A 16,581-nucleotide genomic window follows, 5' to 3' on the forward strand; every position below is an offset into this window, starting at 1 on the left:
TCTTTCCGTTTGAATAGAATAGGAATAGTTTCTTAATGGGACAGCCAGTTTTGTGTAGGCATCAGGCTAGAAACTTGGAGACCACAAGTTCTAGTCCTGTCTTGGGCACAAAGCCAGCTGGATCACCTTGGGCTAGTCATTTTCTCTCAGCAAACCACTTCTAAAAAGCCTTGTCAAAAAACTGCAGGGACTTGTCCAGGCAGTCTTCAATTATAAGTGCAAACAATTAATCAAAACGTACTTGATATGTTAGATCTTGTTTTACAATATGGAGATGGGTAGTCAGGCTCCAGCTGACATGATTGCAGACTCTTTTTTTTCCCTTTTTTGAAAATACTCAGGATGCAAAATTCATGCTTAGGTAATACAGCCACCTTCTAAGAGGAATCCATACCTCTGTGAGCGTCAAAAGGAAATGCTTCTTTTAAAATGATGTTGCCATTACTTGTTTTAAGAGGTTAACATTGCCCATAGTATTATTTGATTTTGAAAACAGTTTTTGGCCTGCTGACTTAGTACATTTTAAACTTTCCTAGATTTTATAAAAAATCTCCTGGATTTTATGTCTTCTAGCCTTTATTATTACCCCTGCCTTTATTTTGAAAATTGGCTATGCAAGTGGAATCTTTGCATAGGATCAGCTTTAAAAATGTAGTTTGGCATTTAATATTTGACTTTAATGCAGAATTTGAATGTGTATCATTAAGTACACAGTTGTATGAGAAATAAAGCAGATGGTGTTTGCTGCAGCAAAAGGTTGCTGCTTGGCAAAGGAAGGAAGGAAGGAAGGAAGGAAGGAAGGAAGGAAGGAAGGAAGGAAGGAAGGAAGGAAGGAAGGAAAACAAACTATATTCTTCCTATTTATGATGAATATTTTTCTAATGATATAACTTTCTTTTAGGGAAAGAAAACTATGTAAAGCTATTTAACTATCTTTAATGATTGAGAAAAGGTCTTAATCCCTTAGAGGTTTTTTTAAAGAAAAGGTTATGTTAACATTATGGATTTTGTCGAGCCAATTTCCAAAGTAACTCACTGAATGTTGGCCTTCTAAAACAAAATCCCCTGCTATGCTCACGCGAAATAGAAATAGTAGTATTTGTGGCAGTCATATTGCTAAGGTAACAAATGGGAGTGTTTCCCATTTGAATGAGTAGTATCAGTGCAGTGTTAGGCATACCTTCGATATTAAGGCAAAGTCTTGACAAATTACAAAAGACCTGCTACTGCTCCCGGTGTCTAATTTAAAAAGAATTTGTGCTTTTTATGCTTGCCATTTTTCTTCATGTCCCTTGCACCCTTCCTCCTGGTAGTAGTACTTTCTCATATTTTGCACTTACAGGAGAGTTCTGAGTAAATTCTTCCATATGTAAACATAAAGCTGCTATAACACCATAGTGCTGTGACACTATCAGCTGAATCTAATCAGTTGTAAGGCCGGAAGTCCGATATCTCTTCAAATACATTCAAGTTCATATCTGTATGGTCTTGCTTACAAAAATGTGTGAACAATTTTTTTCTCAATAGTGATTTCAACATTGGGAGAAGAATCTGCAAGTTATTAACTTTGAGGTTGAAATTCGTGAGCACTAATCCAATAGATTTTTTTTTCATGGTAAGCAGACACACCTATGATAACACAAGCCAGGCATGAACACAAAAACCTAATCTATCACATGTTTCCCATGTAATAATGAGAATATATATTCTTCCTGCCAACTATATCATGCATGTTGGTGAATTCCATTGTTTTGCTTGTCAGAAATAGTTTTTTTCCCCCTTTTATCTGTATTCAACTGCTGCATTGATTGGTATTGGCCATTATGAGGGAGGGAGAAAAGTTTCTTTATTCATTTCTCCATAATCATGTGCAATTGATATCCAGACAGTCATATCTCTTTTATTGGCTCTTTCCTTAAGCCTAAAAAAACCCCATTATCATAATCTTCCTTCAAAACAGTGGTTCTCAACCTTTTTAATGCCACGACCCCCAACCGGTCGTAAGTCGAGGACTACTCAACCGGTCGTAAATCGAGGACTACTCAACTGGTGCAGCACCGTTTGCAGAATGGGACTTTTGGCGGGCTCAGCAGGGCAGAGACAGCCTGGACAATTCCTATTGGCTTTTGAAAGCCAATAGAATTAGACTCTATTCAAGAGAGTCTATTCTATTGGCTTTCAAAAGCCAATAGAATAAAAGGGAGTAGCACAGCTAAGGAAAAGGGGGGAAAAAATGGCGGACTGTGTTGTTTGGCGACTCCTGTGAAATGGTCGTTTGACCCCAAATGGGGTCCCGACCCACAGGTTGAGAACCACTGCTTCAAAAGCTCTTACTTTTGAGAATTTTATCCATTTCTGCTTCTTTTTGGGGTTAGGGGATCAAAAGAGTAAAACAATATTTCATCATGTCTGCTAGTTTTTATACTTCGCTCCAAAGGATTCTCATAATGGAACTTTCCTTTTTTTACAGCAACCTGGCCTTGGGTTATTGAACTCATTGAGCTATCCACCATAATCCTAAATCACTTTCCTGTCAGGTACCATCACCTCAGACCATGTACATAAAATTAGGTTGCTTTGCTGCATTGTGCAGCATCTTACCCTGCAATTTGTGCACCTCATTCCCCCAATTTGGAAAGATACTTTTCAAGCTCTTTGGTTCCCCCTTTTATTGTTTCATTTCAAACAACAAATTTGGTGCTGGCCTTCTAACAGCAAGATAAATTGTATCAAAGTTCAAAGACATTACTGGAATAAGTTAACGCATTCAGTTGTAAAAAAATTGTAAAAAAAAAGATGATACATTGGGAATACGGTTGATTCTGATTTTCTACAGTTCAATTGAGGTATAATCTTTTTTGTTCCAAATTTAGGCTCTTGGTTGCACATGCTAAGCATCTGTATTGTGAACCTCTGAGTAGCAATTTATTGCATAGACTTGGGTAGTAAATACTATACATTCAGGCATTTACAAATCCTGAATACCGTACAGGTATTTTTGCTAATCCTTTGTTGTTTTTCTTCTGTGCTTGTACTTAGGACTTTTCAGAACTGGAAAAGAGGGATCCGCAGGAGTTAGTTGGTAAGTATTGTAAAAAAATATTATTTTTCCTCACCTTGTTTTTCTTGAACAATTAATGCTATTTTGAATTTTCATGCAATTCTGTCCTCATTATAACACCAGACAAGGCCAGTGGATAGAGGTGAAAGAAGAAAGTCTTTATAGTCTGGGCCTAACTTTTGCAAGATGGCCATGTACAGTAAAAGAACAGTTCTTAATGGACTCCTTTCTCTTCCCTGTGACCTTTTTTCTGCCTACTCATGTTTCTTCTTCTTTGCTTGAGTTTGCTCAAGTGCATGCTTCACAACCTCTTCACAACCAGTTACTTTTCCTCCTTTGTGTAAGAATTACACCTCTGGCAGCTATCATTCTCATTTTTCTTATGCAATTGTTTCTTTTTCATGCTTGTCCTTTCCCATTCATTCCAAATATTCCTCCTTTCCCTCAAATGGCTACAGAGGGCAATGGTTATCCTGTTCATCTACATCATAAACTATAGCAGGGATCCTTTTTTTTTTTTTTTTTTTTTGGCCCAACTACAGAAGAGCATGCAGTCGTTTCTACCCACTTTGTTTATTTTCTCTTTAATTATTAAATGAATCCATTTTATATCCTTGAGTGACACTGAGGATATTGCTGGGAAAAGTTGCTAGAGAAAAAAAAATCCAAATCTCTTCCTGGTCCCACAGATTTGTTTCTATAAATGAATTTATGCTTCTTCCTGATGCAGGGATCAAAGACCCAAACAGTTATCCATCATTTAGAAAAAATAATAGTTACAATACTAAGATTTTATTTTAGTGCTTGCAAAAATGTCCAGTGTTATTAAGGTGATATACAAAAGTTGGGAAAGGAACATTATCAAGAATTAATATTAAAATATGTTGATTTCATTGTGTATCCCTGAATAAGTTAGTTAACTGTATTTCTGTTGCAAAATGTATGATTGATTGGCACATTGATGCTCCTGATATGTCTCTTTTGCTGCTGCCAGAAAGTAAGAAAACCTGATCTGCTTTGCATAAGATTAAGACAATCTTGGACTGAAGAGAATGCCAGTTTAAAGTTGATTACTTCCCTGTTGTTTCTGCAAAGATTTTTCTGCACATTGAACACTTAGGTGCAGTATTTCAGCCAGGCATAAGTAGACAGACAATTCCATTTTGCAAAAGAGTGGCTGACCCCCGTTTTTTTAGTACCTATTTATTAGTTATTAATATTACTTATTAAAAACTTAGATATAAGCATAATTTTACAATGTAGCTAAAGCAGGAAACCATTTCAACGCGAGAGAGATGCACAATATTCTTGTATTTTCCTTTTACAAGCTTGAGCATGTTTCCTTCAAAAATTAAATGTTTAGGCTTTTGTTCTACCTCTGGCTTCTTATGATTTCACTACAGTTAGGCTTTGCGGGGGGGATTTTTTTTAATGCTGCTCGAGACAGCTTACATGATGATCTCTACTTATTTTACACCAAAACTTCCAAAACAATCCTGTAAGGTAGATTGCTCTGAGGGAAGATGGGCATTCCAAAACTATCCAGTGAAGTCTGTGGCTAACCAGGAGTCTTCAGTCTATATCATACCAATCCAGTCCAACCCCACTTAATGAACACTATAATGAATTAGTTTCCCCCCCCTCTTAATTACTCTTCCAACCATATACATATATACATACACACACATACACCTACACTTTAATATACATATATGAACTGAACTGCTGGCTTAAATGCCATCTTCCAATTACCAGAGTCATTGAGAAATGACAATCATGGAGATTAGAGATCATTCGGCGACACGGGGTGAGGTATCATCAGTACGCGGATGATACCCAATTATATATCTCCACCCCGTGTCCTTTCAGTGAAGCAGTCGCCGTGATGTGCCGGTGCCTGGAAGATGTGAGGGTCTGGATGGGGGTGAACAGGCTTAGACTCAACCCTGACAAGACCGAGTGGCTCTGGGTCTTGCCTCCCAAAGGCCAACTGGATGGTCCATCATTAGTCCGGGGGGGGGCAAATTTACCTCCCTCAGTGCAGACACGCAACTTGGGTGTCCTCCTGGACTCACAGCTAAATCTGGAACAACATCTATCGGCTGTGGCCAGGGGGACCTTTGCACAGGTTCGCCTAGTGCACCAGTTGCGGCCTTATTTGGACCGGGAGGCTTTACTCACAGTCACTCATGCCCTTGTCACCTCAAGACTGGATTACTGTAACGTGCTCTACATGGGGCTACCCTTGAAGGGCGTTCGGAGGCTGCAGTTGGTTCAGAACGCAGCCGCGAGAGCGATTGTGGGCGCGCCAAGGTACGCCCACGTGTCACCTATCATCCGCGAGCTGCACTGGCTTCCTGTGGGTCTCCGGACGCAATTCAAGGTGTTGGTTATCACCTTTAAAGCCCTTCATGGCATAGGGCCAGGTTACTTACAGGACCGCATTCTGCCGCACAGTTTCCAGAGACCGGTGAGGTCCCATAGATTGGGCCTCCTTCAGGTCCCGTCGGCCAGACAATGTCGGCTGGTGGGCCCTCGGGGAAGGGCCTTTTCTGTGGTGGCTCCGACCTGGTGGAATCAACTTCTCCCCGAGGTTCGAACTACTCTCACCCTGCCGGCCTTTAAGAAAGCCGTTAAAACTTTCCTGTTCTGGCAGGCCTGGGGCTGATGTCCCCGGGGGGGGGGCAGGATATGATCGGACTCGCGGTATGACTGTATTATTTTATTGTTTTATGATTGTTTTAACTCTGTACGCCACCCTGAGTCCTTTGGGATTGGGCGGCATATAAATAAAATTAAATACAAATACAAATAGAGCCCAACACATTAGACTGTAGCATAGTCAATGGCTCAGTGAAAACATGAAAAAAAAAAGGGATTTCAGAACTGTCAGGTAAATTGGGTGGAGGGGGGAGGGGAGGGCAGAAAGAGATAGGAGTGAGGTATAGCAGAGCATGAATGAATCAGTTTCCATAAGATGAACACAAAACAGTTGAAAATGATTGATGGCCCTGGAATAAAGAGAAGAATTAAGTTTTAGCAAGTTGCCGGAGGGAAAAAATAGTTGATAAGAGTGTTAATTGAACAGGCATTTGACTTGGGCAATAAATGTGTGGTTTGACTTATGAGTGATCTTGGAGAAATAAATTTGCAGAGGGCTAATTGGCTTGCTTTTTCTTGGACATGGGCAGCTCCTACTCCATGAAGCAAAAGGCAAGTTTCAGTCTTATGTGCCTTTTGTAAAGTGAGAGTTACATTTCTATAATATATTGCCGCAATGATTTACAGAATCTTTTTAGGAATCGTATTATGATTGACTTTACTTAGATTGCCTTGTCCTAGTTTGCAGCCATTTTATGCTAGCATGTTTAACAATTCATAAAATGGTTGGGAAGTTTTGACATAGAAGTGAAAACACACTCTTCTTCTGTGCTTTGTAGAGAGATAAGATGCAGACAATACAATCACACTTTAGAGCACAGACCTGGATAATGGTGATGCCTTTTCTATAACTCACGTTGCAGAATTTCTGGTAGTCTGCTATAACTACATGCAAAAATAATCAACCTTACTTTGCTTTAGGAAATTATTTAAAATGGAACTATTCTTAACGTTGCTATGTATATTATTGCATATCTGTTGATTGTTTCTATGATTTTTTTTATTGAATGGTTTTAATTTTCCTGCGATTGCTTACTTGGTTGGTTGTGTAATTGTATTGTTGATGTTTTGTTACTGCTATAACTAGTGGGTTGCTAGACAGAAAGGCTTTCTCTGAGGAAACAGTCCATTTCAAATGGTTGCTGTAAACCTTATTCATCGTATTCATCCATCTGTTAGAGGGAAAGCTTGAAAACTAATGAAAAACTCAGTTTTCAGAAAATATGGTAAAGGCATAATATCATTTCCCTGTGAGGCACAAGGAAAGATCTGTAGCTGATTTGAGCAGAAACTGCATCCTATTAATACGTGGCAGAAGTATAGGTACAGCCATTTGTTTAGTGTCTGTTCAAAGTTACAGTGGCACCGAAAAAAGTGTCTTAAGGCCAGTTTTCACACGTATGGCCACTGCAGCATCTCCATGGTCAGATGATCAAAATTTGAAAGCTTAGCAACTGGTTTATATTTATGACAGCTGCAGTGTCCCAGGGGAGTCATGTGATCCCCTTTTGCGACCTTCCGACAAGCAAAGTCGGTGGGGAAGCCAGATCCACTTTACAACCGTGTTGTTAATTTAACAGCTACAGTGATTCACTTAACATCTGTGACAATAATTAAGTCCTAAAATGGGTCAAAACCTAAGAACGGCCCCTGTCAGAAACGGAAATTTTGGACTCAGTTGTGGTCGTACCTTGAGGTTTACCTGTCCCAATAAGGCCATGAAGGCTCTTGGTTTGGAGAAATGCAAGATGATAACAGCTCTGTAGAGCTCCTTTAAAAGCAGGGGAGGTTTTGTGTCTTTGAATCAGTCTTGACTCCTGGCGACGACTGCCTTGGCCAGTTGCTGTAGTCTTCTTAGCAAGGTTTCGGAAGTGCTTTCCCATGGCCTGCTTCTTAAGGCTGAGAGAAAGAGAGTGACTGGCCAAAGTCACCCAGCTGGTCTTGGGCTTAGATGAGGCTAAAACTCAAGGTCTCCCAGCTTCTAGCCTGGTGCTTCAACCCCTAGAAAAGATTTTTTAATGCTGGGTTATGTTCTGCCAATAAAGCACATCTATGCAGTATGTGGGTTAAAAAAAACCTGAACAAAGCAGATTTCTTATACTGCTGATGTTGGACTATTTCATGATACATTTCTAATTCCAGTCAAGTCCCAGCTTATTACAGTGGCTTGCATTGCCTTAGTCAAACCTTTTGTCAAAACCATAGCTGCAAGGTATGAATAATTATTTATTTTACGAAAGTGCTGGTTGTGCTCATAGGGGTGAGTCATATCTAGAGTCAACATCCTGGATTCCCAATGCAGTGTTCTTTAGTCTGGAAAGCAGCAAGGGGACACACCCTGGCAGGAGCTGTAGCCCGGTGTCACTGATTGGGCTTAAAACAAAAGTAAAATTCCATCTTTGCCAAAAACGCATAAGGAAGAATGCATAAATGTCTACCATCGTATCCTGGCATTGTGCTCCTTTTCAAAGGAAAGATACTGGAGTGAAAATACCACATGTAATTACCCTTTGTTTTCTTCTTTCGATATACTGTACTAATCTCAAGCTTAGGTATCCAGTCGATTTAAATACCCATCAGAGGCTTTCCCTACCCCACTAATTGCTTTTTAATATATATTATAACCTTTTCTCTCTTTGACTGTCTTTTGCTTAAAGGATTAGTATAATATGTTAGCTATTTGCTAAACTGATAACAGAAAAATTTGGCATCAAGTCTCCCATTGGGCCATGGAGGACCGAGGGGGGCTTTAGGCACCCATTAGAAAATGAGCATAGAATACACCACAATCGAGAATTATTATCTGCTGTGTAGTATTTGCTATTTGATTGTTAAGTCACTCTCCAAGCAGCATGCTGTTTCTGTGTGATTTGTCTGAGCATGTCTTCTTCATTTTTTGTTAATGTAAGGAGACGTTTTAGATAAATCCAAAACTTTTGTTTACAGGTGGCACACAGTAAATATACACTTAAGTTCTCCATTCTCTATTGATTTCAATTTAGGCCAGTGGTGGCGAACCTATGGCACAGGTGCCAGAGGCGGCACTCGGAGCCCTCTCTGTGGGCACACGCACCGTCTCCCCATCTCCGCCTCCTCCCACAGCCCCCTTCTCACCAGCAGCCCCCCTGGAGGAGAGTCACCCTTGGGCGCGGCCCACGTGAAGCAGCGCAGCCAAGGACATGGTAGCCAGGCAGTGGGGACAAGACTCTGCCCTTGCGCCACATTGCGCACAGATGATGCTGTGGGGCATTGGCAGAGGCCGTGACCACCATGGCGCTGCTGGGTTGCCTGGGTGATCTGTGGCACGCCGTGGAGGTGGTAGGTGGACCAATGGGCAGGGCGGAGCAGGGATGGGTGGGGGGGCGGTTTTTGGGCACTCGGTCTCTAAAAGGTTTGCCATCACTGGTTTAGGCTAAGTAATATATTCAGGATTTTGCCCTTATGCAATCCAAAAAAAGCCCCCCTCATCTTGTCCCAGGTGTTGGGACTCTTGTCTAATCTCCAAGATCAATAAATATCTTTTGTGTTTTGCTTTTTGCCTCCCCTGCCCCTACTGAAGTGCAGTTCTTAATTAAAAACAATTACCCAACCCTCGCAAACAGTAGCGCTAATCTGAAGCAAGTCTGTAGCTTGTTGTCAAGAGATTCTGAAACCAGGTTGCGTTTCTCTGGAGATGTTGGCAAGATTTCTTTTCTCATAAAAACACATTCTCTGGAAATGTCAACGAGCATTTCTTTGTCACTTGTGACTGCTGGAGAATTCAGCCTTGCATACCATCCTAGAAGAAAAGCTCCAACTGTAGCGTCTCCAACAAATTTCCAAAGCTTGTCAGTAGAACAAAAATTCAGATGAATGTATTATTTATATATCACAACAAAGACATGGCTGAGAGTCACTCTTAGTAAGCTACACACTTACTTGTGGCTTTACCGTTACTTGTGTGTATTTTTTTTCATAGACGGCAGATAAAGGTAATAAAGATGCAATATACCAGAGGAGGTTCAAAGATTAGTACTGTTAAAATGGTCAAAACTAATGAAAAGAGGTTTTGTTCTTTTCCATGAACTGCCCCACCCTATTATGTTCTTTATAGTAACAATTGAAAATTCAGCAGAAACATTTGTTCACAAATGAATTTTTCAGACTAGAGGCAGAGCCTCATGCTGAGGAGAGAACTGGAGTGCAGTACACAATGTTGCCTTGGAATAATACACTTAGAAAAGCAGCCATTTTTCTGTTCCTGTAAGGTGTCCCGTGTCTCCAGTTCTCTCCTTTGCCAATAGCCTATACACAACCCTGCTGAATATTTATCAGATTGTGCCTTTTGGAATGTGTTTTAAATGAGGAACATCAACAAGCATCTTGTAGCATGCTGAGGCTCTCACATTTTAGTCCAATAATCACACCTTTGATTTAACACATGACTTAGGGAAAATATACAAACAGTTTGCTTATATATGGGGAAAAAAACTTCTAAATTGAAGATCTTTCATATTGAAGGTTGTTTTATTTATTAAACAAATTTAATGAATTGGATGACTGCGAGCAACTTACAAAATTATAGGTTGTGAAATGCAAATTTTGGCTATATAACAACACCAGTAGTCCTGATCCCTGCAAAATACTACTACTACTAATAATAATAATAATAATAACAACAACAACAACAACAACAACAACAACTCAGGACATGGCTATCAAACATCAAAAACATCTACCAGACTATCCCATCTCCTTTACATGGATGATCTGAAGCTGTATGGAAAAACATCATCTGAAATAGAATCGCTGCTCAACACTGTCCGTATATATAGCCAAGATATTGTTATGGAGTTTGGCTTGGACAAATGTGCCACAGTTACTATCAAACAAGGAAAAGTAGTGAAAACTGAAGGAATCAAGATGCCCCACGAAAATAACATTAAGAGTCTGGATGAGGAAGATTACTACAAATACTGGGTATCCTTCAAGCTGACAACATCAAGCACACTGAAGTCAAGAAAAAGATTAGAGGTGAATACATCAAGAGAGTGAAGAAGATCTTAAAGTCCAAACTCAATGGAGGAAATACCATAAAGGCAATCAACACCTGGGCAATTCCAGTCATTAGGTACACAGCTGGAATAGTGGACTGGACTCAAGCAGAACTAAAAGCAATGGATAGGCAGACCAGAAAAATAATGACAATGAATCATGCCCTTCATCCACGCAGTGACATTGATAGACTTTATCTACCAAGGCAAATAGGTGGGCGTGGAATGCTACAAGTACATCAGATGGTTGAAGAAGAAAAAATGGCTTTGGAAGAATATCTGAAGAACAATGATGAAGATGCACTGAAATTAATATATCAGGAAGGCTTACTGACTACTGGAGAGACCAAACTGGCCTACAAGAAAGACCAAATGAAAAACAGAATAGAGGCATGGGAAGACAAAGCACTACATGGCCAATACATTAAAAAAAATAGCTGGGAAAGCAGATATTAACAAGACCTGGCAATGGCTAAGAGCAGGAAAATTGAAGAAAGAGACCGAAGGACTAATTCTGGCTGCACAAGTCCAAGCCTTAAGGACAAATGCATATAAAGTCAAAATTGAGAAGACAGCAACAGACAGTAAGTGCCGCCTATGCAAAGAAGCTGAAGAAACAGTGGACCACCTGGTAAGCTGTTGCAAGAAGATTGCACAGACTGACTACAAGCAGCGGCATGACAAAGTAGCAACAATGGTGCATTGGAAGATCTGCAAAAAATATCATTTGCCTGTAAGCAAAAACTGGTGGGATCATAAAATAGAGAAAGTCATAGAAAATGATAAAATTAAACTGCTCTGGGACTTCAGAATTCAAACAGACAAGCACCTGCAACATAACACCCCAGACTTAACAATTGTCAGATAAGAAAGACAAAAAAGTCTGGATAGTGGACGTGGCAGTGCCTGGAGATAGCAGAATAGAAGAGAAAGAACTGGAGAAGATAACAAAATACAAAGACCTACAAATAGAAATAGAAAGACTGTGGCAAAAGCAAGCAAGGGTAGTACCAATAGTCATAGGCTCCTTGGGTGCAATCCCAAAACAACTGGAGCACCACTTGAACACCATTGGCATTGACAAATTCGCTATTAGTCAATTGCAAAAGGCGGCCTTACTAGGAACTGCTTCCATCCTGCGACGATAGCTGTAATACCATCAAACATCCACATCTGCCTATCCCAGGTCCTGGGTAAGGACTCGATAGGTAGACAAAATGCCAAATCCAGTCTGAACATCTGGCTGACTGTGCGATGATCCATAATAATAATAATAATAATAATAAAGTTGGAAGGGACCTTGGAGGTCATCTAGTCCAACCCCCTGCTCACGCAGGAAACAAATGGCTGTCCAGTCTCTTCTTAAAAACTTCCAATGTTGGAGCATTCACCGCTTCTGGAGGCAGGTTGTTCCACTGGTTAATTGTTCTAATTGTCAGGAAGTTTCTCCTTATTTCTAGGTTGTTTCTCTCCTTGATTAGTTTCCATCCGTTGCTTCTTGTCCTGCCTTCAGGTGCCTTGGAAAATAGCTTGACTCCCTCTTCTTTGTGGCAGCCCCTGAGATACTGGAACAGTGCTATCATGTCCCCCTTCGTCCTTCTCTTTGTTAAACTAGACATACCCAATTCCAGCAACCATTCCTTATATGTTTTAGCCTCCAGTCCCCTAATCATCTTTGTTGCTCTTCTCTGTACTCTTTCTAGAGTCTCAGCATCTATTTTACATCGTGGTGACCAAAATTGGATGCAATATTCCAAGTGTGGCCTTACCAAGACATTGTAAAGTGGTATTAATACTTCACGTGATCTTGATTCTATCCCTCTGTTAATGCAGCCCAGCACTGTGTTGGCTTTTTAGCATGAACTGCAGCTTCTCCCAACTCTAGCCAATGTGGCCAGTAGGAAGTGGTTGGAGATTGTGAAAATTATAGTTCAAAAAATACAGAAAGAAGTGTATTGTAGGCATACTTGTTTGTCAATTAACTTGCTCCTCAGATTTTAGGAACCACTTACTTGTTTGGATTATCTATAGTTAATTATCACGATGCAACTTTTACAAATAAGCTTAATTTGCTAAAACTTCTAATTCTGATGTCTTCTTTCTTTCTAGCTTCCTTCTCTGAGCGGGTAAGGAACATGTCACCTGATGAGATCAAAATCCCCCAAGAACCACAAGGCAGATGTTCCAACCACTTACAGGTAAGGTTTTCCTTGATTTTTTCTTCTTCTTTGTAATCACTAAGATCTTCGGTATTTAATCACCATCTTAATCTGAGATTCTGCAAAAATATCGGACCAAGCACATTTTCTTTCATATTCACTCCTATTATAATAGCTTTATAATTGTAAAGAGATCCTGTCTAACAGGATTATTATTAAGCCAAATGATGCTGTTAGTTGTCACTTGACACTCACATATTCATCCTGTTTCTTTTTAACACAAAGGGGGCTGAAATCATTAACAATATCTAACACAACAACTTATTGGTGTGGGATTCTGAAGAACACTCTTTGAAGTGGGAGGAATGCTTGTGTTTATGTATCATGGTATCTGATTCTTTTCCTTTCAAGACAAGCTGTTGTACGCTGAACTCTTAAGAGACCTTTCACACATATTAAGGAGGTTTTTGTGCTTTCAGACATGTTCAGCCCTAGATCTATATTTTTTTACAGTCTAAGGACCCATTTCCTTAGTTTATCAACCAAAATTCATGGTTAAAGTGTGACCATGCATAATTATAATTATAGCTACTCTCTTTAATTTTTTTAAGTGCAACCATCTATCTGTACAAGAACAGTCTAGTTCGCACAGAATAGATTATGAATATTATACTGTTGCAGTGTGATTAAGGCAGGGTTGAGGAATCTGTGACCCTTCAGACATTACTGAACACAAACCCAAAGTAGCACTAGCTAATACAGCCAATTATGAGAGGATGCTAGGAGCTCTAGTTCAGCAACAGCTTGAGAGCCATTGACCCTGTCTTCCAAGAATAGCTGGGCTTTAATTCAAAACATCTGGAAGGTACTAAGTTCTGTATACCTCATCTTTTGCTCTTTTGGGGGGGGGGGAAGTGTCAATTTACCTTCTCTTTCAATGCCTGACTATTATCATTCCTTTGCTTCTCTTCTTATATTTTACCTTTAGGACAAAATACAGAAGCTGTATGAAAGGAAAATGAAGGAAGGCATGGACATGAATTTGATTATTCAAAGGAAAAAAGAGTTCCGAAACCCCAGGTAAGTAGTAGTCTGGGAGCACATTTCTAGGCCACCAAGCTCAAAACTTGAGTGAACGCCAAATGTTCATACAAGGGCTTTTCTGGGATCATAATATTTATTTATTTATTTATTTATTTATTTATTTATTTATGAGACTTATATACCGCTTTAAGTGCAAGCACTCTCTAAGCGGTGTACACCAGTAAGCAATGTATATATATATTTACATTGCCCCCAACAATCTGGGTCCTCATTTTACCTACCCCGGAAGGATGGAAGGCTGAGTCAACCTTGAGCCGGTGAGATTTGAACTGCTGACCTGCTGAACACAGTCAGCTAAAGTGGCCTGCAGTACTGCACTCTAACTGCTGTGCCACCTCGGCACAATATTGACAGTTGTGAACTCCAGCTCTCACATTGATATGCAACAATGAAGACCCAGAGTCCAGAAATATATACTGTACTACCACTCTATCTGTGGATTCTTCATGAGTTGGGATTGGACTGAAGAGAAGACAGTTTAACAATTGCTTTTCTGTGTAAAATATATTATTTAAGCTTGATGAAAATATGTGCAAACTGGTTGATGTTTGGGTTCTCCCCCCCACCCCCAAATATCCTCTATAGTAGGCATGTACAACCTGGGAGCAGGTTGACAACTAACTAATGGAGCCCAAGATCATAATAAAAATATTTTTTTAAAAAGGAGACTTATTTATATGTGGCCCAAGACAATTCCTCTTCACTCAGTGTGGCCCAGGAAAGCCAAAAGATTGGACATGCCCACTCTACAGATATTTTAAGCAAGCCGTGTGAACAGTCTATATTCTGAATACCATGTCCTACAAAGGGTTGATGGCTCCTTCTTAATCATTCCCCCCAAGTTCAGTTAAATGGTTCGCTATGGGTTTTGTAGGCAGGAGATTTGGAACATTTCATCTGTAGAAGAGGAAGAGCAATAGTAGGTAACCTCGTGGGAATTTTCAGCCTTGATTCCCCCTTCCCTTTGTCCCGCGGACCTCTGAGAAATAAATTTAGACATTCTTTCTAGTGTTTTAGGAAAGCTTCCCAAAAACAATATAACTAATATAATCCAATATCAATTTTGAGCATAAATATGTCCAACACACACACTGGTTGACTCCAAGCCAGAAACTATTCAGTGACTTGAAATGGGACATGAAGTAATGGAAGTAATACGTTGCAATGTTTTGTTTCAGCATCTATGAGAAGCTGATCCAGTTTTGTGCAATTGATGAACTTGGCACTAATTATCCAAAGGTAAGTAGATTTAAAAGACTGGATTGATCACAGCTTTTTGTAGATCTTTTGTTGGTTATAAAAATAAATTCTTTCCCACCTAGCCTGGAAGCTTATATTTTTTTCTGACTAGAAGCAGCTTTTTTTGTGGCATGAAAAAAAAGGAGTATTGCCAAATTGGAGCAATTATAGGATATGTTTCTGATGTATTGTATCATACATATTCTGCCATTATTATGAATTACTTTTCTTATGGCAAGGACAAAAAAATAAAAGATCAAGCTCTAGAACCATTGCTTCCCAGAATTTGTCGTCCATTGTAATTCCCATTGTCATAGCACAATTCGATACATTCACTGTTTTGAATTATATACAAAAAAGGGAATTTTTTTTAAAAAGCACAATATTTTATGACAATATGATTCTAGTTTTTATCTCTTTAATTAATACATCTATAAATTGTTTATGATAATCTACATTTAACTAGGATGTGAAGTCAGGGTTCCTTTTCTTTAAATATTGCATAATATAAAATCGACATATGTAACAGGGCTTTTTTCTGTCTTTTCTTTTAGGATATGTTTGATCCTCATGGCTGGTCTGAAGATTCATATTATGAGGCACTAGGTATTGAAGATTTTTCTTTTGTACTTTCTCTAGATTTCTAAGTTCTAACCAAATGGAGAAAATGTGTGGTTAAAATAATGCATTTGTCTTTATAAGCTCTCTCTTTCTCTCCCCCCTTTTTTTTAAAGAGCTCAAAGCATTAGTTATGGCTTTTATTTCCCCTTTAACTGAATTAGAGGAAACTTGCAATATTCTGTAATCTGGGGAATAAATGTTTTTATTAGATAGGGTTAGATGCTGAAAGTATTATTTGAGATACTACTTCTTTGACCCACATATTTGAATCTGTTGCATGTGTTTACTGTTGTTGTGGCTCTCTTTTCAGCAAAAGCTCAGAAAATAGAAATGGACAAGCTAGAAAAGGCCAAGAAAGAGCGAACAAAGGTATGTATCAGTTACATTTTGGAATGTAAAAAATTAAAGTGTTGCATCCCCCAGTTTGCACTTTGATTGCAGTTAATTAAATTAAACAAATTAGACCTTCTTTTCTTGAACAGCAATGACAGATATTTTGAAGTATTCCAAAAGCATAGATAAGGATGAGAAGTAAGTATGTATATATATATATATATATATATATATATATATATATATATATATATATAGAGAGAGAGAGAGAGAGAGAGAGAGAGAGAGAGAGAGAGAGAGAGAGAGAGAGAGAGAGAGAGAGAGAGAGAGAGACCCATGTTTCTATTCTCAATAATGGAACACTTTACAA

At 39.2% G+C, this 16,581-nt stretch overlaps 1 protein-coding gene across 2 annotated transcripts in view; it reads left to right on the top strand.

The window, feature by feature from the left end:
• The window catches only part of LOC120301218 (SAP30 binding protein), a 42,423-nt gene that overhangs the window by 22,564 nt on the left and 3,278 nt on the right, over nucleotides 1-16,581 (top strand). For both annotated transcript variants that reach the window (XM_039328128.1, XM_039328129.1), the window contains 6 exons: nucleotides 3,040-3,082; nucleotides 12,865-12,953; nucleotides 13,903-13,994; nucleotides 15,197-15,257; nucleotides 15,812-15,863; nucleotides 16,189-16,247. In XM_039328128.1, the coding sequence (XP_039184062.1) occupies nucleotides 3,040-3,082; nucleotides 12,865-12,953; nucleotides 13,903-13,994; nucleotides 15,197-15,257; nucleotides 15,812-15,863; nucleotides 16,189-16,247 (396 nt within the window). The remainder of the gene's footprint in view (nucleotides 1-3,039; nucleotides 3,083-12,864; nucleotides 12,954-13,902; nucleotides 13,995-15,196; nucleotides 15,258-15,811; nucleotides 15,864-16,188; nucleotides 16,248-16,581) is intronic.

Source organism: Crotalus tigris, unplaced genomic scaffold (assembly GCF_016545835.1).
Source record: "Crotalus tigris isolate CLP2741 ecotype Arizona unplaced genomic scaffold, ASM1654583v1 scf7180000024370.6872682, whole genome shotgun sequence".
Lineage (NCBI taxonomy): Eukaryota > Metazoa > Chordata > Lepidosauria > Squamata > Viperidae > Crotalus > Crotalus tigris.